This window comes from Dipteris shenzhenensis, chromosome 29, assembly GCF_047967505.1.
Source record: "Dipteris shenzhenensis isolate YYH24624 ecotype China chromosome 29, Dip_SZ_1.0, whole genome shotgun sequence".
NCBI lineage: Eukaryota > Viridiplantae > Streptophyta > Polypodiopsida > Gleicheniales > Dipteridaceae > Dipteris > Dipteris shenzhenensis.
Window position 1 is genome coordinate 48,823,050 of NC_141624.1, and position 27,884 is coordinate 48,850,933.

Here is a 27,884-nt window from a genome sequence, read left to right on the forward strand (position 1 = left end):
TTAGCTCTCGCAGGTGCTAGCATCTCCCGCATCTGAATCACAAAGTTCGCGGCACTAGGCACTTTCTGAGGTATTTCAGCTATAGTTGGGTTCGTTGGCCTATAATCATAGTTCAGTTCAAACGGATTGAACCCTATAGAGGAATGTTTTCTATCATTTTAGGCAAACTCTAACAATGGCAACCACTTGTTCCATGTATGTTGCCTCAATGACACATATGCTCTAAGCATATCCTCTAAAATTTGGTTGATTCCTTCTGTCTGACCATCCGTTTCTTGATGTTCCCCACTACTCATTCCCAACTCAATCCTTAGTGTTTCAAATACCGCAGTCCAAAAATGACCGGTAAATTTGACATCTCTGTTTGGCACTATGGATATGGGTAATCCATGCAGAGGAAATATATGTCTAATAAACAAATCCGCCACTTGCGGGGCACTAACAGATTCTCTAGTTCGAATGAAGTGAGCCATCTTGGTAAGACGATCAACCACCACAAGGATAGAATCATATCCACCTTGTGTAGTAGGCAGCCCTACGATAAAGTCCATGGAAATGCTCTCCCACTTACTTAGTGGTATCTCCAAGGGCTATAAAAGTCCGGGTGGCTTCACCCGTTTCGCCTTACTTACCTGACATGAAAGACAACGTGTCACATATTCATGAATATGCTTGTTCATCTTTGGCCAAAAGAAATCTCGCTTCACAAGATCATATGTCTTCTCGACTCCTGGATGTCCCGCACATGGGCTATCATGGCATTGTTGAATGACTCTCTGCCTGAGATCATTCTGATTAGGTACTACTACCTTGCCATTTCTTTTCAGCATACCATCCCTTAATGGCATATCTTGCATAAGTTTGGCCTTTTCTGGATGCCAAGTCATCCTTTCCCCGGGTTTTAACATATGAGCCTTAGGCCATAGGCTCTAGACAAACTCATCCACCTTTTGAGTTTATCTAATCGCGGCCATTAGAGCACTCTCTAACACCATGGAACTCATGTTATCCATAATGCGTGACAACGCATCAGCAACTTTATTATCCTTCCCTCTTCGGTACCGAATCATCAAATTAAACTCCTGCATGAGTTCCGTCCACCTAGCTTGGTAGCCTCTCAAGTCAGGTTGTTTACAAAAATGTTTCAGAGTATTATGATCAACATCCACATAAAACTCTGATCCATACAAATAATGTCTCCATGTGTTCAAAGCATGGACAACAGCATACAACTCTAATTCATGAGTTGGCCAATTTCGTTGAGAGGCAGAAAGCTTCTTGCTTTCAAAGACTACTGGCCTTCCCTCTTAGAGGAGAACTGCTCCTACCGCAATGCCACTTGCATCGGTTTCAAGGAACAACGGTTTTTGGGGATCAACTATTTTTAACATCGGTCCTGTGACCACAGCTTGTTTTATGGTGTTAAAACTTTCATGTTGATTCTGTCCCCATATAAAAGGTACTTTATCTGAGGACAGATCAGTCAATGGGGATACTATTTCGGAATATCCTTTGATATGCCTTCGATAAAATTGGACAAATCCTAAGAATGATCGCAAAGCGGTCAAACTCTGAGGGATTGGCCAAGTCAGGATCGCAGCCACTTTCTTTGGATCCATTTCTACCCCCTCTGGAGTAATTATGAATCCTAAATATTCAAGTCGTACCATACACAGTATAGTTTTCTTTTTATTTACATAAAGACTGGCTTTCCTTTAAGTACTGAACACTATTCTTAAGTGTTCGTGATGCTCAGTAATACTTTTACTGAATACTGGAATTTTGTCAATAAAATGTACTACAAACTTTCCGATATACGGATGTAGTAAATCGTTCATAAGGATGATGAATGTAGCTGGAGCATTAGTAAGTCCAAAGGGCATTACCAAAAACTCATAATCACCAAACCTGCTTCTAAAAGCGGTTTTATGCACATCCTCGGCTCTAATATAGATCTGATGGTAGCCACACTTAAGATTTATCTTACTGAAAATTACTGCCCCATGTAATGCATTTAGCAAATCATCGAACCGAGCCATCGGATACGTGTGCTTAGTAGTGATATTATTCAATGCTCTGTAATCTATACAGAGACGAAAAGTATCATCTGCTCGGATCGATGATTTGCTAGATGCATTACATGGGGCCGTAATTTTCAGTAAGATAGATCTTAAGTGTGGCTACAATCAGATCCGTATTAGAGCTGAGGATGTGCATAAAACCGCTTTTAGAAGCAGGTTTGGTGATTATGAGTTTTTGGTAATGCCCTTTGGACTTACCAATGCTCCAGCTACATTTGTCATGCTTATGAACGATTTACTACGTCCGTATATCGGAAAGTTTGTAGTACATTTTATTGACGATATTCTGGTATTCAGTAAAAGTATTACTGAGCATCACGAACACTTAAGAATAGTGTTCAGTACTTTGAGGAAAGCCAGTCTTTATGTAAATAAAAAGAAAACTATACTGTGTATGGTAAGACTTGAATATTTAGGATTCATAATTACTCCAGAGGGGGTAGAAATGGATCCAAAGAAAGTGGCTGCGATACTGACTTAGCCAATCCCTTAGAGTTTGTCCGCTTTGCGATCATTCTTGGGATTTGTCCAATTTTATCGAAGGCATATCAAAGGATATTCCGAAATAGTATCGCCATTGACTGATCTGACCTCAGATAAAGTACCTTTTATATGGGGACAGAATCAACATGAAAGTTTTAACACTATAAAACAAGTTGTGGCCACAGGACCGGTGTTAAAAATAGTTGATCCCCAGAAACCGTTGTTCCTTCAAACCGATGCAAGTAGCATTGCGGTAGGAGCAGTTCTCCTCCAAGAGGGAAGGCTAATAGCCTTTGAAAGCAAGAAGCTTTCTCCCTCTCAACGAAATTGGCCAACTCATGAATTATAGTTGTATGCTGTTGTCCATGCTTTGAAAACATGGAGACATTATTTGTATGGATCAGAGTTTTATGTGGATGTTGATCATGATACTTTGAAACATTTTTGACTTGAGAGGCCGCCAAGCTAGGTGGGCAGACTCATGCAGGAGTTTAATTTGACGATTCGGTACCGAAGAGGGAAGGATAATAAAGTTGCTGATGCGTTGTCACGCATTATGGATAACATGAGTTTCATGGTGTCAGAGAGTGCTCTAATGGCCGAGATTAGATAAACTCAAAAGGTGGACGAGTTTGTCCAGAGCCTATGGCCTAAGGCTCATATGTTAAAACTCGGGGAAAAAGATGACCTTGCATCCAGAAAAGGCCAAACTTATGCAAGATATGCCATTAAGGGATGGTTATGCTGAAAAGAAATGGCAAGGTAGTAGTACCTAATCAGAATGATCTCATGCAGAGAGTCATTCGACAATGCCAGGATAGCCCATGTGCGGGACATCCAGGAGTCGAGAAGACATATGATCTCGTGAAGCGAGATTTCTTTTGGCCAAAGATGAAAAAGCATATTCATGAATATGTGACACGTTGTTTTTCGTGTCAGGTAAGTAAGGCAGAACGGGTGAAGCCACCCGGACTTTTACAGCCCTTGGAGATACCACTAGGTAAGTGGGAGAGCATTTCCATGGACTTTTTTGTAGGGCTGCCTACGACACAAGGTGGATATGATTCTATCCTTGTGGTCGTTGATCGTCTTACCAAGATGGCTCACTTCATTCCAACTAGAGAATCTGTTAGTAGAAGGTCGGTAATTAGGTGTTCTTGTAGGCTTCTGCAGCAAGCTGAGATGCAACAGTAGACTCTAGGTGTGCAAGTGGGAAGAGATAGGTAGCTGCTGGTGCTCCAAATGCGAGCCCTAATCAAAATGCAGCAAGAAATGCTCGAAATGCAGAAGTGAACCAGAAAGGGAGAACTTGTGGTCGTTGTAACTGCTCGAAGTGCTGCAGCAGGTCCGAAATGTGCAAGGCGGCTCAGCAGGACAGTTCCGAAATGCAAATGCGTGTCACTAGACTCCAAGTCGGCTGGTATATGTATGCTAGAGGGCTAGAAATAGCTCGGATCTGCCTTCAAACACCTCGAACTGTTGCAAAGAATGCTCACACGTAGTCGGCTATGCAGCAGGAGCACATAAAACCCTAAAGTCAGCGATGAAAGGCTGCATAGAGTCCTCGGGTAACCACACGTGCACGCGAGCCTTGAAGACTGTGTTGACCAGTCAGCTAACAGGCCGCCAAGAACGCCTATAGCTCCAAGAGATCCCGAATAGAGGTGGCTGGTTGTTGAGATGCTCTAAGCATATACAAATGGCTGAGAGAAGAAGGTGGCTAGAGGCGAATGGAACCAGCTAGGAGGAGACAGCAAAGGAGGCGTTTGAACAGAGTTAGGGTTAGGGCTAAAGAGGATGATGATGTGGCAGGGCGGATTAGGCAGGACTGTCTTGCTTTGATACCATGAAGGAAACATGGTGAAGAGAGAGAGAGAGAGAGAGAGAGAGAGAGAGATGATACTCAAATGAAGACATAGTGAAAGGCGTTCATTCATTCATCAGGTATGATACGACAAGTGGAGTACAAGCCTTTATACGCTAGACACACACACTCTAGTACCAAGTGCATATGGGATAACTCCCAAGGTGACACGTGGCATGTACACATGAACCACTAGTAGATCTCCTAGTACAACACATCACACACACTCTTTGGCTATGATTTCTCCAAGTAGTATTGCATCAACATCCACAATCTACACACTTCTTGGACCTCTCACTAGTGGCCTATTGTCTCCGGTAATACCATCGGTGAGAGTGGACCTCTCTTCAGACATTTAATGGCAATCGCTTTTGGTGTTTAGGAGCAAAGAGTAAAGTAGTGTCCTCGAGTCATGATCTTATGCTGAGCATTTTTGGCAACCTTAGGGAGCGAGTGAGAGAACTAGAAAGTACTTGAGGAGAGTGGAGAGAACGCTTCTTGAGCATTACATGCAATGAAAGTTTGGGACGTCCTCAAGTGGAGCACAAAGTGAACCCATTGGAGCGATTGCTAGAGCTACCAACTTCATTGAAGCTCTCATTGACTTGGACCAACAGGATCTGTGGAGGTTGGATCCAAGTTGGGACCTTGAGGGGAAATAAGTGCAAAACGAAGAGTAAGTGGGGGAGGAAGGCAACGAGGGCGAGGCTTCATTTAAAGCTCACAAGGGTCAAGAGGACATCCCCTCCTCTCTTGTAGCCATATCATCATCAGCATGAGCTTTGTTGGGATTGGTGACCACTTTACCACTTGATTTAACATTGCAAATCAGTGCGGCTGCTATCTCGTCTATTATCCACACCTAAGTTTTCTGCCATTTCTAGCTTTAACACCCATTGCACCCCTCGGTTCTTATCCTGCTTCTGTCATGTTGCTTGTACAGTCCATAACTATTCCACCTCCTCTCTCATCTATTATACCTTTCCCACTGTCTTCGTTCTTTCCTACTGCTTACACATTATACATGCCTTTTATTCCATCTCTGTTGTTCCCCATAGCTCTTGCATCCTCAGTGACTTCCACAACTTCTATGTTCTCTCCATCCACATTTGTGCCGGTGCCTTCAATAGCTTTAGCACATTCCACATTCTCCATCTTTGTTTGCATATCGATAGGGCCTTTTGCACCAGTGTGTTCTTCCCCCAGTGGTCCTTGCCTCATCCATGGCCTCTCCACCATGTTTCCAACAACTGTACGGACATGTTCATTCCTAGCAAGGGAAAGGAGGAAGAAGGTAGTGGACTAAACTTTACAAGAAACAACGGCCAGAGACTTCAATCTTTCCCCCAGACCTCGAGCAAGCTTTATCTTGGACAAAAACTAGAATTATGAGGTATCAAAACCTCACCTTAGTTTGTGATGGAGGATTTAATGGAATTCCGACCCATTATCACCCTAAGATAACTATGTGGGTTGTCTCCACAATCAAGCATTAGACCATCACATTGAAATGAATGCTCGGAGGTTAACAAAAGGGGAAAGTTCAAGAAGGAGATGGCTAGGATGGACCAACGGTGACCAAGGCTCAGCTTATGCTGCCCTCACATGTGAACAAAGTCCTAGGCTAATATCGTGGAACTAAATGGGGTGCAGCTAAAGGATGTCTTTCTAGATTGGTGGAGCAGCCGAACATGATGCCCAAAGGTATGATGCAACAACTTGGTTTGAATTTGACAAGCGATGTACATTTCCAATTATGAATGGCTGATCTACGCAAGGTGATGCCTACAGGAGTTGTCAAAGGTTTCCAAATGAAGATTTTGGTGGGCCACTTTCCTATACAACTTTGTTGTCTTGGACATGACTAAGGATGAACTAGCCTATCCTCTCCTTCTTGCAAGACCATGATTGACATCTGCCAAGGGTAATTTCAAGATTGGTCCAATGACGAGGTCACATTGCCCATCCTTGGAAATAGACATGATCATTGACAAGGTAGATGGAAATGGGGGAAGAGGATTTCAGAGAAGAAGCAGGTGCGATGAGCATTGGGCTCTAGGGGATTGGCCCATACAAGGAGAATAATTGACGTACATCGAGGGCACATCATTTTAGGACGAAACATTTGATGTAGAAACATTAAAGGGTGGTGAGAGCTGACTTGTTGGATCAGGCTAGCCTAGAAGAAGAAGCTATCATCTTGGATTGGGTTCAAGCTCTAGGCTCCTTATTAGCCAACATGGTGGAACTATGTTCTCTAAACGACTCTAAAGACCATCTTGCCAATTCGAGGATGACACAATAAATAACCCATGAAGACTTTGCTTCACCAAGTCTAGGTGAACTATTATATAATAGGATGCCCTTTGGTCTCTGTAATAATCCACACATGTAACAGAGAATGGTATCTTCAAGTACAACGAGGTTAGTGGGGGCACAACAGATGAGGCTAAGGTCCATCAACACATGACGGCAAGAATTAGGCTGATTTTGGTAGATTTGCATCATCTTGCTTTCACAAACTTCAAGAACAAAACTGCTTTTGCCTCTAGCTGTTTATTCTTACATTGCTAGGTTTCCATGCCCCAATCTAACATATGTTTTGTATTGTTGCTACTAAACGGTGTAGTCAAGCCCTACTATTTTGACTTCAGTAGTGTCCTGCCATGGCAAGGGTTCTGGATGTTGTACCTTGTACAAGTAGCACGTACGATGATGATGCTTCATGCACATCATAGCAAAGTGCAGCTGAACCTGTGAGCCTAAGAAATTCAGTTATTGGGGGGAGTGGGGGGGTTGAGGCATCAGCCTCATTCTCCTCCTCGGGGGGGCGTTGGTCTGACTAATATGTAAAATGTTGATAGGGCCCTAGCACCACGGTATGAGCAAGGTACGGTCAATCGCTTCATCCCCATATGAAGGGGATGAAGCGATTGACACGTGAAAATCCTTGTTAGGGTTTGGTGCATGAGCGATGGAGGCATTGCACCAATGGCCAAGAACAAAGCAGTGAAGGCACAAATACATCATGCATAGCATGAGAAACAAATCGTAAAGTACCAAGGATAAGTAAATTTTGAAAGAACCCAAGACCGTGGCTGAGACTGCCACATCAAGCCAGTAATAGATTCAGAGCCCTAGATCCATTTTTGGGAACAAAGGTTCCACATATAGCAGTCTTGGGGGATGTGGCCCACAATATGCAAGGCATGGGGACCCTCCAAAATTGTTGGAATTTTATTGAATCTCCCATCATTGTGAGCTCCACATGCAAAATCGATAGACAAATATGCTTGCATGAACTACATGATATTTGAAAATATGACAATGGACAATGTTGCCCCCTCCCCCCCCCCCACCCCAACCCTCTCCTCCTTCAACACCCAAGACACACACACACACACACACACACAATAAAAGAGAATCTTGTGGATCAAATTTCTTCTTTATAGTCTCATGAGATTTTGAGTTGCTTACCACTGTACCAAAAGGAGCGCACGGAACGAAGGGACAGCACCACTACGGGCTAATTGGAAGCTTAATGATGACGTTTGAGGAGAAAAAAAGATGTGACATGTCCTTGTGCATTTCAGAACAGGGAAAGAATAAGCAGTAAGGAATTTATTCTGTTGGCGTAACAAATGAGATAAAACTAACTGATGTCTACAAACGGGATGCAAGTTAAGTAATGTTTTAAACCATTTCTATATTAGCAAACCACCACACCAGTAAAACTCCCACTAAGGTAGCCATCTAATAGTGGAAAATTTCCAGTATTTTTTAAATTTTTTGTGCCCTGAAGTATACTAGGTTGGCAGTTGGTTTGTACTTCTCTAAATAATCTATAAACCAGAGGTGGGGTTTGTTCTTCCAGACCATGTACTTTACTTCTGTTGCTGCTTGCTTGTGAATGGTTATCAAATACTAAATGCAGCAGTTTGATGTGGCTGTGCTTTAGGTTGGGCAACCAGAGCTGATTGCATTTGAGCAGACAATTAAAGATGCTATGGTGCCAACCGGTACAGCTAGAGAGGTAATGAATGCCTTATCTTTTCAATCGGGTTTTATATGTTTTCGTTTGTTGTTATTGGATTATTTTAAAACATGAAACTGAGAAATTGAAGCTTATGCTCTAATACAGAATGAGTATGGTAGAGAAGTTCCCTTGTATGAGGTGGAAGCAACCAACGTGGAAAGAGTCTTCAACTCACTGTATACATACCTCTTTGGATATGAAGCAGGAACAACTTCTGCTGCAGATATGAACAGGCCTGTGCCAAATGCAATTTTTGTACTTAACCTTGATAAGGTGACATCTTTCACTCTGGCATGATCCAGATCATTAGTTTTGAGAGCTCATTTGTGATTTTGTCCTTATGCCCCTTAGAGAGTAACTTGTTTGATTGCAAACTTTGACTTTTCTTGAATATCAATGGTACAACTGATCAGGGCTCGTTGCAACTCTCGGTAAAAGGATCAGCCTTTGGGACTTCTTTGTGGCATGATTATGGAAATTGTGCATGTTCTGGGGCAATGGACGTGGTTTGTCAAGAGCTCGAGGCTGTTCAGGAAGAGACTGAATTGTTGGATTGCGGTAGGAGCTTGCTCGGAGGGGATACCAGTCCATCTGAGGTTGGAAGGATGGGGAGCTCTTTACGGGAGCATCCCCACTTCCTGTCCAAGGAGTCTATGATCCACTCCTAGTGGGATGACCAGCATTTGAAAGAGGCTACAGTCCATAGTCTTGTCCATCTAGAATGTATCTAGGAAACATCGATGGATCAAGGAAGAGAATCATTTGGTACCAATTCCGCTCCTGGTGAGTGGGGTGAGGCCCACTATGCACCCAACGACAGCATTGTCTTGCCGATTGTGAAGAGAGCTCTTGATCTATTGCTTATCTTGGGTAAGTGTGTGTCTTGCTAGACTGAAAGTTGCTTCACAAAACCCTTGTCAAAGCAAGCAAAGCTTCCTAATTAGCCTTGCCGGAGTGGGGTGGGAGGAGGATGGGAGAGAGGTGGCTGGAAAAGGAGCAGAGCAGAGGGGGAAACATGTGTTAGTGTTGAGGGCGTCTCAGGTGTAGATCTACTGAGAGAGGGCTTCTATTGTGGGTGTGCCAGCCCCCTTTCAGGCTAGGATAGGGAGAGAGTAGAGGGCTGGTAGGTCCATGTCAGTGGGCTGCTAGGGGCAGCCTTGGGGCAGACCCTAGGCGCCCTGGCAGGCCCTTTATGGTGGGCTGGTCCTGGCCTGGGACAGTGTTACGGTCAAGTCGAGGTAACATGACCTCGGAAGGATCAATCGACATTTTCCTTTAAAGGATCAATATTTGTATTATATTTGTTTGGGCTTCATGTAAATGATCAAAAATGAATAAAGGTCAAGATGCTTGGTGTGGGTGACATGGCACTAGACTAGGTGGATCTAAGGCTAAGGGACCTTAATGCATTAAATGTGCCTAGGGGCAGATGAATTCAAAGATATCCCAAGAGAGGGGTAAATGATGCATTAAGGAAGGACCCTAAATTGAGGACATGTGGCATACTAGATCCATCTAGGGAGTTTGGTGCTCGTTGGAATTAAGCAAGCAGAAAGCTTTCACGAAATGAATCTTCTGGGATTTTCAGCAGAGAAGCTTGCAACTAACGAGGTTGGCTGGGAGGATAAACTAAGTGCATGTGCCCGTGTTTCAACGATAAGCAGGAAGAAATCAGATTGTAGTGTTTCATTTGGTATCAGAGTGCAGAGTATAGTGCAAGCGGTCTGGGAGTGACGGGATGTTTGACGCATCGAAGGACCAGTTGTGCAATACTGTGAGAAATGTTGTCGCGGGAGTTGGAAATCTGGCCCTTGAGATTTGCGTTACGTATTAGGAACAGTGCACGACCAAAGGGGCTGTGTGATCACAGAATTAGCTACCGCAGGTGATGGCGCAGCTGTGGGGTCACGGACGTCATCGCAACTACCGCAGGTGATGGCGCAGCTGTGGGGTCACGGATGTCATCGCAGTAATAGTCACGACACTAGCTGTCGTAGGACGACGGGTTCACGTAAGCTGGTGACGACGATACAGTTAAACCGCATGTTCATACTTGGTATCGCACAAGGATTTCGGGTGGCTTACCTTCAGGACTCCGGGATATCACAGGGAGGGACTAGCTGTCAAGACGGAACTACAGGAGCCTAGGAGTATAGGCTAGTTTGGTAATTAATTTCATGGTGATTCCGTTCGTCAACCGGCAACTATTTTAGGGACAGGGAAACTGATCTAGACATCTGCGTTGATGCTGGTAACTCAAAGATGAGCGTCTCGTTGGATGTTTCATTTGGTTAACACCAAAGGTTGGAGTGTAACAGAGGTTGTGGGTCAGTTACTCTGCAAGGGTCTAGCGTTATGACCGTACAGCATGTTTGTGATCACAAGGCAGGTCATAAATGCGTGTGGGAGTGGCTTACGGGAGCTAGTTGACCTCTTTATGCAGCAAAGATATAACCAGGGAGCTTTCTATGCCTTCTAAGTTTTTTTGCTTCCGTGTTTGAGTTAATTTGGGTTGCAGGAGTTTCCCTAGTATAGGGAAAAGTGGTTTTAGTTACAGTGTGATATATATTTGGTTAACGGTGAAATTGGAGGTTGGACTTTCAATTTGTAATTACAGTTGCAAGCGGTGTTTAAAATTATTTAAAAAAAAAAAACCACACACAACCCCATTGACCTGAATGGAAGTAGAAGAAGAAGCTTCTAGGATGGTGGATCCCGTAGAGTCGGGGGTCCGGCCGACCCCGCAGGTGTCGTGCCTAGCAGGTCATACATTGTCTGGCAGAATTGCAATGTTAGAGGATGCCTTGCAACAGATTTTAGCGCAAGAGTTACAAACAAATGTGGGGCAGTTTGAACTTAGGAAAATGGTGCATAGTATGTCTGCCAGACCACCTCATGAGGAGAAAGGTAAATCTCCGATGGAACCGGAGTCCAGTGTTCGTACGGTCGAGCCTAGGAGGGCTAAGGTGCCTAATATTGCCAATTACAGGCCAGAAAAGTATTCTGGTCGGATGTTTGATGGTAGTTCCGATATCATTGACACCTGGTTACACAAATGGGAGGAGGCATTCGCCATTTGTGAAATCAGGAATGATATGAAGAAAATCCGCGAGGCCACCCATATGTTTAATGAGGCAGCGGATAGGTGGTGGATAAAACAACAGAAAGATGGAGTAGCATCCACTACCTGGGAGGGGTTTAAAAAGGAATTTAGAAAACACTTCCTACCTCCTGACGAAGCCTCGCGAGCTTGGGATCAGTATCGAAACCTTCGTGAGAGAAATTTATCAGTGGCAGATTACACTGATAAGTTTAGAGAAAGTGTAATGAAGGTTGATGAATCCCTACCTCAGTTAATCCAAGTAAAAGATTTTATCTTTGGATTGAATGATCGGATAAAGATGGAAGTTCGACTAAGTATGCGAACATGCTAGATGAAGCAATTGCCATAGTCCTGAACTATGAAGATGCAAAAGGGAACAGACTAAGTGGGTTTGTGCAGGTTGGGACTCAGTATGGGTACGCGAAGAAAACTGGGTTTAAGAAGAAGTGGATTAGCAAAGTGGGTGCCTCACAGTCTAGTGGTCAAGCCAAGCAGGCGAAACCAGTTGAGACTCCTAAATCAAGTACCACCATTGGAATGAAAAGAAAAGTAACACCAATGGCAGCCCGGACTTGATCGAAGTCCTCTTTGAACCCAAAGCAAAGGGAAAAAGCGAGGAGAGAAGGCTTGTGTTTTGGTTATCTTCAGCCTCATTAGTGAAAAGATTGTCCACGGAACAAAGATCGTCGGATGGCTGAGATGATGGTCTCAAAATGCGGCTGGAAATGGAGGGAAGTCCCAGAGCAGAATAGATGCAGATTCAGCTAGCGGGATCTTCTCAAAGGTCAGTACCTTTTTTGTTATGTGTGTCTGTTGCTAAGTTAGTAACTAGTACACATGATAATATCCTGTCAAAGCCCGCAACAACGGGGTATATAGGCTTTAATGATACGGAGTTAATTAAGATGAGAGAGCAAGTAGCTAATCATCAGGTCATTGTGTTGTTTGACTCAGCGTCAACGCATAATGTCATTAACTCCAAGCTCGTAAAGAGGCTGAAACTAAAGACTAGCCCATCTGACTATGCATATACAGTTAGGATGGCAGACGGAAGTTCAACTGAAGTATGAGACCAAATCCGTGTATCGGAAAGTTTGTAGTACACTTTATTGATGATATTACTCAGCATCATGAACACTTAAGAATAGTGTTTAGTACTTTGAGGAAAGCGAGTCTTTATGTAAATAAAAAGAAGACTATACTGTATATGGTAAGACTTGAGTATTTAGGATTCATATTTACTCCGGAGGGGGTAGAAATGGATCCAAAGAAAGTGGCTGCGATACTGACTTGGCCAATCCCTCAGAGTCTGACCGCTTTGCGATCATTCTTGGGATTTGTCCTATAAAAGGATATTCCGAAATAGTATCGCCATTGATTGATCTGACCTCAGATAAAGTACCTTTTATATGGGGATAGAATCAACAAGAAAGTTTTAACACCATAAAACAAGCTGTGGTCACAGGACCGGTGTTAAAAATAGTTGATCCCCAGAAACCGTTCCTTCAAACCAATGCAAGTGGCATTGCGGTAGGAGCAGTTCTCCTCCAAGAGGAAAGGCCAGTAGCCTTTGAAAGCAAGAAGCTTTCTTCCTCTCAACGAAATTGGCCAACTCATGAATTCGAGTTGTATGCTGTTGTCCATGCTTTGAAAACATGGAGACATTATTTGTATGGATCAGAGTTTTATGTGGATGTTGATCATGATACTCTGAAACATTTTTGTAAACAACCTGACTTGAGAGGCCGCCAAGCTAGGTGAGCAGAACTCATGCAAGAGTTTAATTTGACGATTCGGTACCGAAGAGGGAAGGATAATAAAGTTGCTGATGCGTTGTCACGCATTATGCATAACATGAGTTTCACGGTGTTAGAGAGTGCTCTAATGGCTGAGATTAGAGAAACTCAAAAGGTGGACGAGTTCGTCCAGAGCCTTTGGCCTAAGGCTCATGTGTTCAAACCCGGGGAAAAGGATGACCTAGCATCCAGAAAAGGCCAAACTTGTGCAAGATATGCCATAAGGGATGGTATGCTGAAAAGAAATTGCAAGGTAGTAGTACCTAGTCAGAATGATCTCAGGCAGAGAGTCATTCAACAATGCCATGATTAGGCTGTTTTGTGGAGCTCTAGCCCACGCAATCAGCAGGAGAAGGTCTGGAGCCTTGATTGGCAAGGAAGCTGATGTGGCTGGGCAGTGTGCACGCGGTGCGGTCGAAGAACGGGGTAAGCAGTGGGGTATTGTTTCGGCCCATATCCCACCTACCCTTATTGCATCACGCATGGATGACACCATCGCTTGTGTCTTGACCAAGATCATATAGATCCGGTAGGGGCAGTTTCTTTTGTCAAGATCAGCAACAGAGGTGTTGAGGTAGGAATAGTTCCAATGTGATCACGTGTCTATGGCTCCTCCGTGCACAAATGACAAGGACAAGTTAAACGGAGCAAACTAAACTCAATGGAAACTATAGCTCAAGATTTGGTTCATTCATAAAGGCTTATGGGAGCATGTTCAAGGCTTTGAGAAGAAACTTACGTGACCTTCCAATCCCAAGAAGTGGACCCAGGATCAAGAGGATGAGTTTCAGGACGAGCTTGTTACTTGGGCAGACAATGACTCGAAGGCACATTCAGTCCTTGTGCGCACCATCACGGAGGAGGTTTCTCCCATAGTGCAAACATTGACATGTGCGTATGAGCAAGAAAGAAGAGAACCATGCTTGGAGACAGACTACGTAGCAGGAAGATTAAAAACATTGCAAATTTGAAGGCTAGGACTGGTGGATGCAAGCGAAGGGATACAACGATGCGGGCTGTTACTTTGATGGGGCAGCTTTATAGTCTGAGTTTGCCAGCGGTAGTACTATGTAGGCCTTTCCGATGAAGGCTAAAGTCATCCATGACCAGCTTTTGTCCGTGGGAGCTACAGTGGCCTCTCTCCAGTTGTCAATACTTATTCTCATCAAGCTACCTCTGGCTTATGACATGGTCTCTCGGGCCTTGCAGTGTCAAGTCTCTGCTATTCAGTTAGACTTCAATGATCCATCCTCTCCATTGCTTGAAGAGGAGTCTGTACTTTTGTCCCAAGGCAACCTGCAGATCACTCGAGGTGGCACTGGGGCCCTTTCATCTCAGGAGAAGAGCAAGAAAAATAGGAGCAGGTGTTACAAGTGTGGCAAATGTGGCCATTTTGCGAAGGACTACTCGTCATCAGACTGTGACCAGTCAGGAGGTACCAAGGCAGCTGTAGCAAAGACTGCCTTGGATCGCAAGATAATACCAGGGTTTTTGACAGTAAGCAGCCCCCCCCCTCCCCCGGGTCACACCCAGAGAGGGCATGTGGGAGGGAGGGTGGGTGCTTCAGACCCTAGTCAGTTGACAGTCTGGCAGGCATAGGAGATAGTGTGGAGCTATGGATTAGATGTGATCAGGGTTAATTGTTTCAGGTCGCATTGACTATGGACCGAAAAGCTCGAGCTCATTGTACGGGGTTTCTGTTTGTGACGAGTTCACCGACAGGTTACCGGACGTTCCACTGTTCATATTCCTCCATTGGGAACCCATAGCAACTGGCTTGGGATATTATAGAATGCATGACTTTATTGGAGCATCAGGTGACATTTCTTCGAGAGGTACCAGGTGCATTGGATCTATCTTCCAAGACATTTCCTGCCGGAGAGTCCATGGTGGCATCTTCATCAGCCAGCTCCCTCAGATCATTGCACCATGAGCTGCAGAGATGGTGGTAGAGTCGAGGGCATCTTGGGTGTAGATCTCGTGAGAGAGGGCTTCTATTGTGGGTGTGCCCGCCCCCTTTCAGGTTAGGATACGGAGAGAGTAGAGGGCTGGTAGGCCCATGTCAGTGGGCTTCCAGGGGCAGCCTTGGGGCAGACCCTAGGCGCCCTGGTAGGCCCTTTATAATGGGCTGGTCCTGGCCTGGGACAGCCGACCAGTTGGTCTGCCCTAGGTCAGCCCTAGGTCGGTGTGCCCGCCCCCTTTCAGGCTAGGATAGGGAGAGAGTAGAGGGCTGGTAGCCCATGAGAGAGGGCTTTTATTGTGGGTGTGCCCACCCCCTTTCAGGCTAGGATAGGGAGAGAGTAGAGGGCTGGTAGGCAGATGTCAGTGGGCTGCTAGGAGCAGCCTTGGGGTAGATCCTAGGCGCCCTGGTAGGCCTTTTATAATGGGCAGGTCCTGGCCTGGGACAGCCGACCAGCTGGTCGGCCCTAAGTCGGCCAGACCTATTGCTTGGGTTGGCCATATCAGGCCCCCAAGTCGGCCTATAGGCTGCCCTATTTGTAGGGCCAGCTCCTTTTCTGGCATCACTTGGAGCTGTACTGCTTCCCTCTTTTGGGTGTTCTCCCTTGCTATATACACAGTTTTCTTTGCCTCTATCAGTGTTCTCTGTGTGTGTGTGTGTGTGTGTGTTTTGTATTCAACTTTTCTTTTACTGCTTTTGATGCATAAGGCTTTGGCTCTCTTTTGAGCACTGCCCAGATGTAAATGACAGTTTCATAATATAAGTATCTTGGTTTCACAAAAAAAAAAAAAGTGTGTGTGTGTGTGTGTGTGTGTGTATGTATGAACGTTGGTGAGAGAGAGAGGTTCTGCTGAGGTCGAGCTGCTCCAGCCTGCGCCGCCCGCTCCCCCTGTGACGCCCTGCTCCAGCTCGCGCTGCCCTGCTCTTGCTTGTGCCGCCCTGCTTCAGTCTGCTTACCCTACGCAGCCTGCTCCCTTCTGTCGCCTCTCTTGCTGCTGTACACTCAGCCCTCCCCTGCCCCTCGCTTCCTCGTGAATCCTCCGCTGGTCTCTCCTTGTTCCTTCCTGCTTCTGAGCCTAAGTACTTCCGTTTTATATCCCTTACCCTTCACTTTCTGGTCTTTTCTTCCTCTCTATGGCGTCAGATGCTACTATGTTAACTACCTATGTGCGCAAGGAGCGCACACAGGAGGTTAAAAGACGCTGTCCTGATATCATTTCAGATGCAAGTATGGATGCAGAGGCCCAATATGTCTTTGATACTCTCAAGGATGACTTCCTTCAATCTCGCCAGGATTGGAGTAAGCCTGTTCCCCAGGTTACTTATAAATTGCAGCTACCATCCTTGGTACAGCCACTTAAGAAGCTTGCCCACACTGCCTCGGTTTATGCTTCACAAACTTCTGCTTCCAGAGCCTCCATGCGGCATGCTATTGCTTCTTACCCATGGCGATCTTGTGCTCTTCTTGGTGGAGACTTTAACAACTCTCCCATGCCTTCTGACAATACTACTCAAAGATCTCATATGATCCCTTATGAAAAGCAATCATGGGAAGAGTTACTCACCACGACACATGGGCAAGATTAATGGACAGCCATGCACACTGGAATAGTGGGCTACACCTATCATCATAATGCCTTTACTAACTACTGGGCTCGCCTGGATAGATGGTATTTACTGCAGGCTCAGCAATACACAGATTTCTGCCTTCATATTGAGATTGATCACTCCCTTGGTCTCTCCGACCATGCTCCTTTATGGCTGCACATTCAGTTTGGTCAGCCCTAGGATGACATGCCCTTGCATTCCATTCGGATGAAACATATCAATAAAGGCTATTTGCAGCATGCACAATTTCAGCAATTGATCCGACATGCCATACTTCCTCTTGCAGCCCATGTCCATTATGACAGTAATTTTGCATGGCAACGCCTTGTGGACAGGCTTCAGCATGCCATACATGAATATGGGAGTCATTTTATGCTTGATTGGAGAGCTAAAGTTCAGCATGCTAAAGCAGTGGTTCAGTCTTTGACTGTACTTTTTCAGATGCAGCCCCTTTCTTCCCAACAAATGGACACTCTCACTCAGTCAAAAGCTCTTTTGCAAGCTAATGACCGACGCAAATTGGCCAAGTGGCAGGTTCGGGCAAGGATGACTCAATTTTTGGATAAAGGATGCTCTTCTAAATCCTTTTTTCAAGGGTTACATGCTTTCAGGAGAAAGACATCTTGCCTCAGAGTCCGTAAACGGGATGGTGAATGGACTCAGTCTTTCTCAGAGCTTCAACATGAATGCTTTTCTTACTTTCAGAAGCTGTTTGCACCCCCTAATACTACTTCTTTGCAAGAATTACAAGCTCGGGAGACTCTTTTGCATCATGTGCATCCCATTATCAACCCACAGGAAGCTCTCAAACTGGATATGCCTTTCACTGATAAGGAGCTTGATGATGCCTTGTCTCATCTTAGCCCTGGTAAGGCACCTGGGTATGATGGTCTCACAGTGGAGTTTTTCTTACACTTTTGGGAGGATCTTAAAGGTGTCATCCTACAAATGATTAATAACTCTTGGCACACAGGAGTACTCCCCTCCTCATGGAAGCATGGCATAGTTAAACTCATTCCCAAGAGGAAATTGTGTGAGCATCTCATGGATTGGAGGCCCATCACATTGATGCCTGTTGTTTACAAACTCTTTGCTAAAATGCTAGTGCACCGTCTTCATCAAGTGCTTTATGAGGGCCTGCATCCTCTGCAATATGGTTTCGTCCCTCGGAGGCAGATTCATGATAATATTGGCCCTTCATGGCTATTGAATATGCAAAATATTCTGAACAGGATGTTTTTATTATGCAAGTGGACTTTGCCAAAGCTTTTGACACGGTCAACTGGGATTTTATCTCACAAACAATGGCTAAGATGGGCTTCGGGCCAAAAATGGCTAATGTCATCTACTGCTTATATGCTGGCTCTACAGCCCAATGCATCCTTGAAAATCATCTCTCGCAATCTTGGTCCTTGGGTCGTTCAGTTCGACAAGGATGTCCACTCAGTGCCCTGTTATATGCCATTGCTACTCACCCACTTCTCTCATACTTGGATCATCTTACCGCACAAGGTCTTCTCACTGGTCTTCAGATTCCTGGAGCCCCTTCCTTTATCGCTCAGGCCTATGTAGATGATTCCTTTTTTATGCAACACAATTCTCCACAGCAGTTGAAGACTATTATGGACACTCTTTCTTCATATGGCTTGGCTGCTGGCCTGAATGTTAATTTTGATAAATCTAGCCTCATACCTTTGCATTCATATAATTGGCATACTCTTCTATGGCCTGGGCACATTATGCAGCCCTATGATGTGGTCCGCCATCTTGGTCACCCTATTGGCTGGCACATCACTAGGAAACAACAGCTAAAGTGGATTTTTGACAAGCTTAATGCCAAACTCCATTATTGGAAGCTCTCCACCTGGCCACTCCATGTTAGTTGTCTAGTCGATTATTATGGCTTCTGTTTTGTATTATTTGCCTTTGATGCACTGGACTTCTCAAGACATTTCTGCCTTTATGTCTTACGCTATGGAACTGTTATGGAAAACAAAGTCTTCTGCTAAAGCTCTAAGACTTATGAGGATGACAAAAGTCTGTTCCCCAAGGATGCACGGTGGATTGAATGTGCTGAATATTGCGCACCATGTCTTGGCCAGGAAAATTCCTCTTCTACTCACCTTTTTTCGTTAGAAGCAGCCATGGACTCATATGCTTGCAACCATGTGCACGTCTTTACGTACTACTGCACATGGTGCATGGATCACTGATTTTTGGGAGGTCATTTTGGGCAGATTTGTAGGCTCTATCCCGGGTTGCCCTTTTGCTACTTCACTTATTAGCGATTGGAAACAGGTCCTTTCGCATGCTCATTGGGCCCCTTCCGCTTTGTCTCATGCCAATTCCTTTCGGCAAGAAAGTATTTACTGGAGTGCTGTTTTTGATCGTCCATTGGCCCTCCAAGAGCCGATTCGGGCATATAATCTCAGCAAATTGGGGATCAGGTGTATAAATGACGTTGTTGATGCTACTGGTCAAATGCTTTCCTTCCCTCAAGCCATGGCTTCTTATCCACTAGCCATGCATCACAGGTTTATTTGGGGAAAAATTGCTGAATTGCTGCAGCCTTTTCTTCCCATCCCTCCTTTATCTAACAGGGACCGATTACACGACTGGCAGTTACACCCGGTGGGCTCAAATTCTCGTCCTGTTACTCTTTCTGACCTAACGGTTAGCACGACATACTCTTTCCTCCAACCGTCACCATGGATTCACTTACATGCTAATTCTCTTTGGCATATGGCAAAATCACTTGCTTGGTGGCGAAAGAATCTCTGCAATTTATGGAGGAGCAAATTGCCTCTCAAGCAAAAGCTTTTCCTATGGCGTTGTCTTACAGGAACCTTATCCGTGGGGGTTACTCTGGCTCTACGAAGGATTGCATCTGCTTCTTGTCTTCGATGCATGGCCCCTTCTGAAACGGTGCCTCATTTGTTTTGGATGTGCTCTAGCACTAAGACCTTCATATGCAAAATTTCCATGTCGCTTCGCCTTCGTTCCCCTAACTCTCCTTTTGGGAAACATTTTTGGCTTTTTGGCAGACTTCCTACAACCCTGGTCCATTACTCTTTATTTTTGTACTGGGTCAGATATTGGGCTTTTTGGACCATATGGCAGGATCACAACATGAGATATTTTGGGAATCCGTTCTTGCAATCTTATGAATATTTCAGACTCTCCCTACGGCAATCTATCTATGATGCTTGCCATCAAGGAGATCTTCCTCAGTCATGCCTGGAAATAGTTTCTCTTTGCTTTTGATTTCTTGTTGAGGCTCTCTGTTTTTTGAGACCCTCATGTAAATTTTGCTGATAATATAATCATGGATTTACCAAAAAAAAAAAAGTGTGTGTGCTGCATGCTTCCGCACATTTCACACTCTCACAACAGGAGGGTTGCAAGGAGCAAGGGGGACGACAGGCAGGGAGGGGGCAAGCAAAGGTGCACAGGAGAAGAAAAAGAAAAAAAGGGGGGGGGGGTCGACGGTGGCAGCAGGGAGGCCAGAATGAGCAGCAGGGGGGGTACAGGCAGCAGGGGAGAGGGCAGAAAGTGAACATGGAACATGCAGCTCTGTGTGTGTGTGGGGGGGAGGGTGTGGTGCGATGTGTGAACACAAGGGTACGCAGGAGGAGTGGCAGAAGGGGGGTGATGGGGCAGGGTTAGCAGGGGTGACAGCAGAAAGAGAGGACAGAGGGTGCGGCAGCAAGGGAGATAGGTGAAGTACTGGACCATCAAACGGGAACTTAATCTTAGAGCTGCTCGACTGCTTCCTTCTTTGCAATTTGTTATTGGAGGTTTCCAAGAGATTTGGCTTTGAATTGGCTTCTAACCAATCTCTGAATATGCCATGGATGCTGAACAGCACGTGCTATGCAGGTTCTTGCTACCTCATACTGTTTGTTGATGTCATTTCAGGTACGAATGGATCCAAGAAATGCAACAATAGATCAAGATGCTCGCTACTCAAAGATCGAAGAACTCAATGTTGAAGACCTAAGGAAGCAAGAAGGTGGTTATTTGTACCGTTATAGGTACAATGGTGGAAGCGCGACTCAAGTTTGGTTGGGTTCTGGGAGGTATGATTTAGAGGCTTTGTGATCATCACCTGTTCATCTTTTAGTGTTATCGAGGGTTGTCAAGATTATGCTCATATATTCATGTCTTCATCTGTACTGGCTGAATGCTTTTTTTGGATAATCAGATTATTAGTGTACAATAAGGTTTGTGGATAGAATTATAAGATTCCAATAGGGGGTGACATTCAACATTACCTTTAGTCTGATTGTTTAGTATGTTTGCATTAAACTGCCAGTTGCACTTTAGATCATCTCTGTTGAGAAGCCAAGGGTAAGCCTCAATCTGATGGAGACTCCGAAGAAGACAAGTTAGAGATTTAAAGGAAAAAAAATTGCTTCTATTTTGAGAGGCTAGGACACTTTGCAATGTTCTGTTGAAAGAAGGCGGCGGACCAAAAAATAAGATTTTGACAAGTTGAAGAGAGATACCAAATTAGAGGCCGCCAACGTCATCATAGAGGAACTCTTCCTAGTCAATCTTACTGAGAATTGGCCATCATTTGCAGTGATAAATGAAGGAGATGATTGGTAGGCTGACAGCAGAGCCTTAAAGCACATGCCAAAGACAAAGCAATGGTTCAAGAACCCAGCTAGTGTTAGTGCCTAATCATCCATCACAGTGGGAGACAATCAGAGCTTCCCAATCAAGGGTATTGGGAGCAGTCCATTCACAACAAGTAAAGGGTGAGGATACGATATTGACAAAGTGTCTTCTATGTACTTGATCTAGCTTTTTGTCAGTCAAAAAGTAGGATGAGAGTTACTTTCAATGAAGACGAAGTAATCATCGATCCAAAGCAACGGATAAGGTGATTGCTCGAGGTGTCGAAGAAGAGGACTCTACAAGATTAGTGCAATGATGATACAAGGAGATGCAAGGATGTCTTGACTATGGCACGAGAAGTTCAGGCACATTGGATACACTGCTCTAGAAGAGATGCAAAAGGCGGGCATGGTGGAGGGACTTCTACAACTGACAAGCAAACCAAAGTTTGTAGAGTTTGCATGAAAGGCACGTAATACCAAGCATCGTTCCTAATGGAGGCCACAAACTGGGTCACTGAGCCGTTCATTGGATATGTGTGGGCCGTGCCTACTAGTTCACTTCCAAGGTTAAAATTCTTTGTTACCTGTATTGAAGTGGAATGACTTGGGCGTATATTGTTTGCTAAGAAGTCACAAGCTCTTGAGAAATTCAAAGAATGGAGGTCTGAGATGGAAACAGAGTTTCCCGCTTGACCATAATCACACCACACGGTTTCGGGATTATGGCTGATGTAACAGATATGCCAACCTAGAAGCCACAGTAAAGATGCCTAACATTGAGATATGTGCCGATGAGGAGTCAGAAACCTTTGTGAAAGTGAAGGACAGTGTGGAGTGCTTGGAATCTTCTAGATGTGTGGCTGTTGATACTGACACGAGGGAGGATTCCATGGAGTGCCCTAGGGTTTCATGTTTAGATGGATGCTGTCGTTCAAAAGGGGGTAGTACATGATTGCACAGGTTATTGGTACGTGCCTCGATGAGGTACATGGTTTGACTTTCAGAGCAAGCACACAGGTAGTACGACGATCTGGTATGTTGATGTTCATAATTTAAGCCTTTATAGCATGCTGTGAAGAGAATCTGCTCTTCATATGTCTCAGGTAATGCGAGATTGGAAGAAATGGGCCTTCTTCAAAGGCAGAAGGGAAAGTGTGGCTGCTTCTTCGAATCTCGGACACAGATGCTGGAAGGTGATGGACAAGGTGTACTAAAGCCAGAAGAGTACCTGCTTGAGAGCTCAGTGAGAGTTTATGGTCCAAATTATCTGGAGATATTCTTGGGATCCTTTCATACTTAATAGAAGTCTCTTTCATGAATGAAAAAAAGAAAGAAAAGAGTAGCTACTTAAGCCCACAGTGCTCTAGGAGAGTTCTACAACCGTAGGAGCAGCAAACAGAGTTTGAGCCTGGTGCCCTCCATCAGCAACTGTTTGATGTAGGTGATGGTACAGATTTTGACAATATTTTGTACTTGGATCTCTTATCTATATTTATGAAATTGTTTTGGTTATAGATCTGTGTGGTACTCTCTCTATCTCTCTCTGTACATACAAGGACATGGAGTGAGTCGGCATTTTAAGTTTTCATTGTGAGGCCTTGAGATGGTGTTTAATTGCAGTGCATAGGGGTTGCGTGTAGCAAGCGACTCCTTTTTTATAACATGGTATCATAGCCAAGATTTTGATGAGCTCTTGTGTCTTGGAGATCAACAACAAAAGGGCCTTCACCGAAATTCCGAGGACGGAAGTGTGTTGTGTTGACTTCCAATGAGTGCAGAAATGGGTCAAAATACTTCAGGTCACCCACACCTTACCATGGGACCCAATTCACTCTTTCCGAATTTTGGTGAGACTGGGAAGCTAGACAGAACCAACTATCCTATATGGGAAGTGAAGGTTCATGGTCATTTAGTGACTAGGGAAATCTAGGGGAAAACAAAAGGCACAGAACCAAAACTTGTCGACATGTTGGATGCAACGAAGAAGATCTCAAGTCAGGGCAGATTGAGATAGCTTGAAGCTGATCTGACGGATGCACTTGCTCTTTCCATGGTTATCAGGATGATTGCACATGCTGTGATACCCCTATCCAATTAGCAGATATGGCACATAAGCATGGGAGATCTTACAAGATCTTTATGAAACAAAAAGATAGGGAGAATCATGATGCCCCAAAAACAATTGTTCAGCACGATGATGGAGAGTCACCCCATGACTTTCTGGTGAAGGCAAAGATTCTTAGGGATCAACTCACAACAGTTGGTCACAACATGGACAGCAATCAGTTGGCCATGCTTTTGGTCAGCAAGCTTCCAAAGAGCTACCACGGGCTGGTGATGACTCTCACCATTCGAGAATGGGCAAGGCCAATCAGGTTTTGGGTTCATCAGCTGTGCTGGAGCATCGCATTGATAGGATGGCATAACGGGCAGCAGCTTGGTGGTCGAGCCTACAAGGCGGCACTCAGATTTTCATATATGGTGACTCCTTTAGTTGTTTTCTCTATGCCTATGTGGCGTGATCACTTATAGCTGCTTTTGTGGTAGCAGCTCTTATCAGATCGTGTGTCATTCTCTTGAGCAGTCGTCTTCATCATATTATGCTGTTGTATTTACATCTCTGGTGTCAGGAGTCTTTGTAGTTGATCATATAGTTCTATAAGGATCTTTGTAAATCGCAACAAACCCGATCGGGTTGAGTGACATAATCTTGAGTCTTCTCATCTATGTGAATTTGGTTTTGGTTCATCTTTACATAAGCTCCGTACTTCGTGGGGAGATTTGTCTCATATTAAGAGAGAGGCTACATTTGTTTTGTGACTTGATAACCTAACATTGGTATCGAGGCTGTCCTTCCTCAAACTCGTTATCTCCCATCGTCAAAATGACATGGAAAATGGGTCAAAATCCTGGTCTAAGTTGAATCTGCCAGATATACCTGTGGTCAAGTTTGATGGTATAAACTTTCCATCATGGCAATTGTTTGTCCAACTACCCTACATGGAAAAAGGTCTTTGGGAGGTTGTGTCCAAGACTGAGAAGAAATCAGTAAATAATTGGGGCTTGGAAAAGATGCAGCCATGGGATTAAAGAATGAGAGAGCATTGGGTCTCTCAGAAGGGCTTTAGGTATGGAATTCTTCCACCATGTAGATGTCTCGAAGACCGCAGCCCAGAACTGGAGCATGTTGTAAGCTCTATTTGCTTCGAGAGAACGAAACTCAAAGATCATGGTCAAATAAGAGCTTTTCGGCTTTCAAATGGGAGAAGTTGATGACACACCTCAACAAGATGCAGTCCATCATCAAACAGTTACGAGCCCTCTTCGTTCTACGAAGATGCTAAGGCAGTTTTGCTTACAAGTTTTCCACCCAGGTATTCTGAAATGACAGCTTTGAGATTGAATGCTGATACTTTGAGTTTCCATGATGTCATGTCCATCCTTCTGAGCGAGGAAAGAAGAGCAAAAATCAGTAAGGTTGTTGGAGGGAGTGAGCCTTCGTACACAAGTAATGAGAAAAGGAAGCTACAGATGGAGGAGGTAAAAAGAGCGCAATGCTTTGTGAGTACTATGGATGTGATCGACACGTGGATGGAAACATTCTGCTACAAAAAGGCCTTCGATATGAAGACAAAATATATGAGTGGCAAAGCATGCATTGTTGAAGGTGAACAAGACGAACATGTTGTGCGACTAGTTCAAGAAGAACCTCCTATAATAAACTTGGAAGACGATTATGCATTCTAAGATCATGATAGATTTCGGTTTTGGGTTTCTAGTAACTTTCACAACTATTTTCATCTCTGGCGACAATAGTGACTTCTTTTGGTTTTCCCCTATTGAGCTTATGGGGGGATTGTTGGTCATTTTGGTAGACTTCATAGAGTAGAATCGTCTACCACTTGGGCTGGTGACCATACAGGATGGCGACGTTGGACTTGAGTCCCATGAAGGAACGCGTGAGTATCATGAAGGGTCGCCTTCATGATTCAATATTCTCTTTCTCCTCAAGGCCGGTTTGAGGATCTACACAAGAGTCGGAGCAGGCGGTGTCCATCTATGCCCTTTCCATAGTTCGTGCAGCTGCTCATGGCTGGCAACAACCATGATCTACACTAGAGCATCTCATTGATAGGATGGCACAGCTGGCAACAGCTTGGTGGTCGAACCTACAAGTTGGCGCTCGGATCTTCATATATGGTGCCCCCTTAGTTGTTTTCTCTATGCATGTGTGGCCTTTCTCTACGTGATTACTTATAGTTGCTTGTGTGATAGGCAGTCGTTTTCATCATTTTATGCCATTGTGTTTTTGGCTCTCCTGACGAGATTCTTGTAGTTGATCATACACTTCTATAAGGGTCTTTATAGGTCGCAACAAGACCTAGTCGGGTTGAGCGACATAGTCCCGAGTCTTTTCATATATATGAATTTGGTTTTGGTTTATTATCTCAGCTCCATACTTCATGTGAAGATTTGTCTCATATTAGGTGAGAGGCTACATTTGTTTTGTGGCTTGATAACCTAACATTTGAGGAACGGGGCCGGTTGCTACTTCAAGAAGAAGCCCAACTGAGTGGTACGGCAGAAATGACCAAAAGGCTGTCATGGCCAAAAGCAAGAATGGCCAAGGAAAGCTGCTGAGAAAGAAGGATACCAAGATTCAAATGGCAACAAGATAGGGAGAACAAGAAGAAGAGAAAGAGAAAGAAAAAGCTATTCTATTGCGAAGCCTGGATTTGCTAAAGACTGCAATAAGAAAATGGCTAATAAAGCAAAGGAGGAGAGGAGTCTGACATGGCATCGGGAGAGAGAGTGTGTTTATGATAGACATTGAAGAGAGCAGCACAGAGTTAGATTTTGAGGTGAGGTTGGAAGGTGTTGCTCACTCTTGGAATCTAAGGACCACTCCAATACCACCTACAAAGATGGAGGAGCTCACTCCGAATGGAGCTTGATGAGCTTGAAGTCACTATGGGGAGCATGAATATAAAGCAATAGCAACAATGCACTAGTTCTCCATCTCAACTTTCTCTATATATTTTTTATTTTTTTTCAAGAAAATTACTTCATTAAGTATGAATGAAAACCGCAAGAGCAAGCTCAAATGCGGGAGTACATCATGCAATCCATGAAAAAACAGCTCAAAGTGAGCTAATAAAGAACCAAGGCAGAGGCTGAAAATGCCATCTCAACCCTGGAGGCAACTCAGAGAAGAAAGGAGATCCCCTCCAAACTCTGAAAAAAGTAACTCTCCTTGGCAAAGGCTGCTCTGGAGGATCCCTACATGCTCACCCAAATGGCCATCAAAGTGTGTACTGTGTCAGTCCAAATACTGGCCATAGTCTGGGAAGGGTGAACCTGGATAACCTCCATCGCCTCTGTACACCTGGCTCTCCAAATATGCCAAACTGCAATGCTAGCTAAAATCTCCCAAGACGTGTCTACTGAGGCATGAGCAGCTCTGAAAGGAGTGTGGGGAACATCCTGGAGGGAACAAGACTCCATTGAATGTCACTGTACAATGAAAGCTGGATTTGGATCATGTCCCTTGAAGAACACATGTGGGCCAGTAAGAGATAACCAAGCCACTGAACCCCAAGTCATATAGAATGGTGTTGTATGAAAGATGCTGAAAATCCTAGCAACACCTTTCCAGATCGTCCTCGCTTGTTTGCACTCCCAAAGGCAATGCTGTACTTATTCAACTGCCATGTGACAATGAGGACAAGTAGGGTTAGTCCTGAACTTGGATCTCCACAGGTTCACTGCAATCCCTCCATAATAGAAAGCTAAAAGAAAAGACTGACCTTTGTATTCCTGAGGGATTTCCAGAGCCTATGCCAAAAGTTCTTCTGCACAGCTGCGGAAATCTGAAAACTATCCTAGTGTGGCGCTCTGGAGGGCCTCCAACCTCTACTGCTGAGCTGAAATCTCCTGCAAAACTCCCAAAGTGACTGTCCACTGCCAAATTGCATCCAAAATGCAAAAGCCCCTAGTTCTTGCGAGAAATTGCAACGAAAAGAGGGCAAATTTACCGAAAGCCCAAAATTTTACAATTTGCCTGCAAAAGCCCCAAATTTGCAGATCTATCTGCAAAGCTTGCAGAGCAAGCAAATCTGCCCCAAATTTCTCTTCCAATAGATCTGCCAAATAATGGCTATCCTTGCAAAATGCACCTGCAAGAAGATCCTTGCAAGGCGACCCTGCAGAGAAAAGAACCTGCACAGAAAGCCTTCTTCACCACAACTCCTGCAAATGAAGCAGTCCCGTACAAGTTATACAAGATGTACAGACTGTTGCATGGATATGTGTACAGACACTGTACATT

The 27,884-nt window shown here is 44.5% G+C and overlaps 1 protein-coding gene across 1 annotated transcript in view; it reads left to right on the forward strand.

The window, feature by feature from the left end:
• LOC147882956 (uncharacterized) overlaps positions 1-27,884 on the forward strand; it is a 159,908-nt gene that overhangs the window by 49,168 nt on the left and 82,856 nt on the right. Inside the window, exons 4-6 of the mRNA XM_087400766.1 lie at positions 8,387-8,461; positions 8,570-8,737; positions 20,850-21,010. Coding sequence (XP_087256892.1) covers positions 8,387-8,461; positions 8,570-8,737; positions 20,850-21,010 — 404 coding nt within the window. The remainder of the gene's footprint in view (positions 1-8,386; positions 8,462-8,569; positions 8,738-20,849; positions 21,011-27,884) is intronic.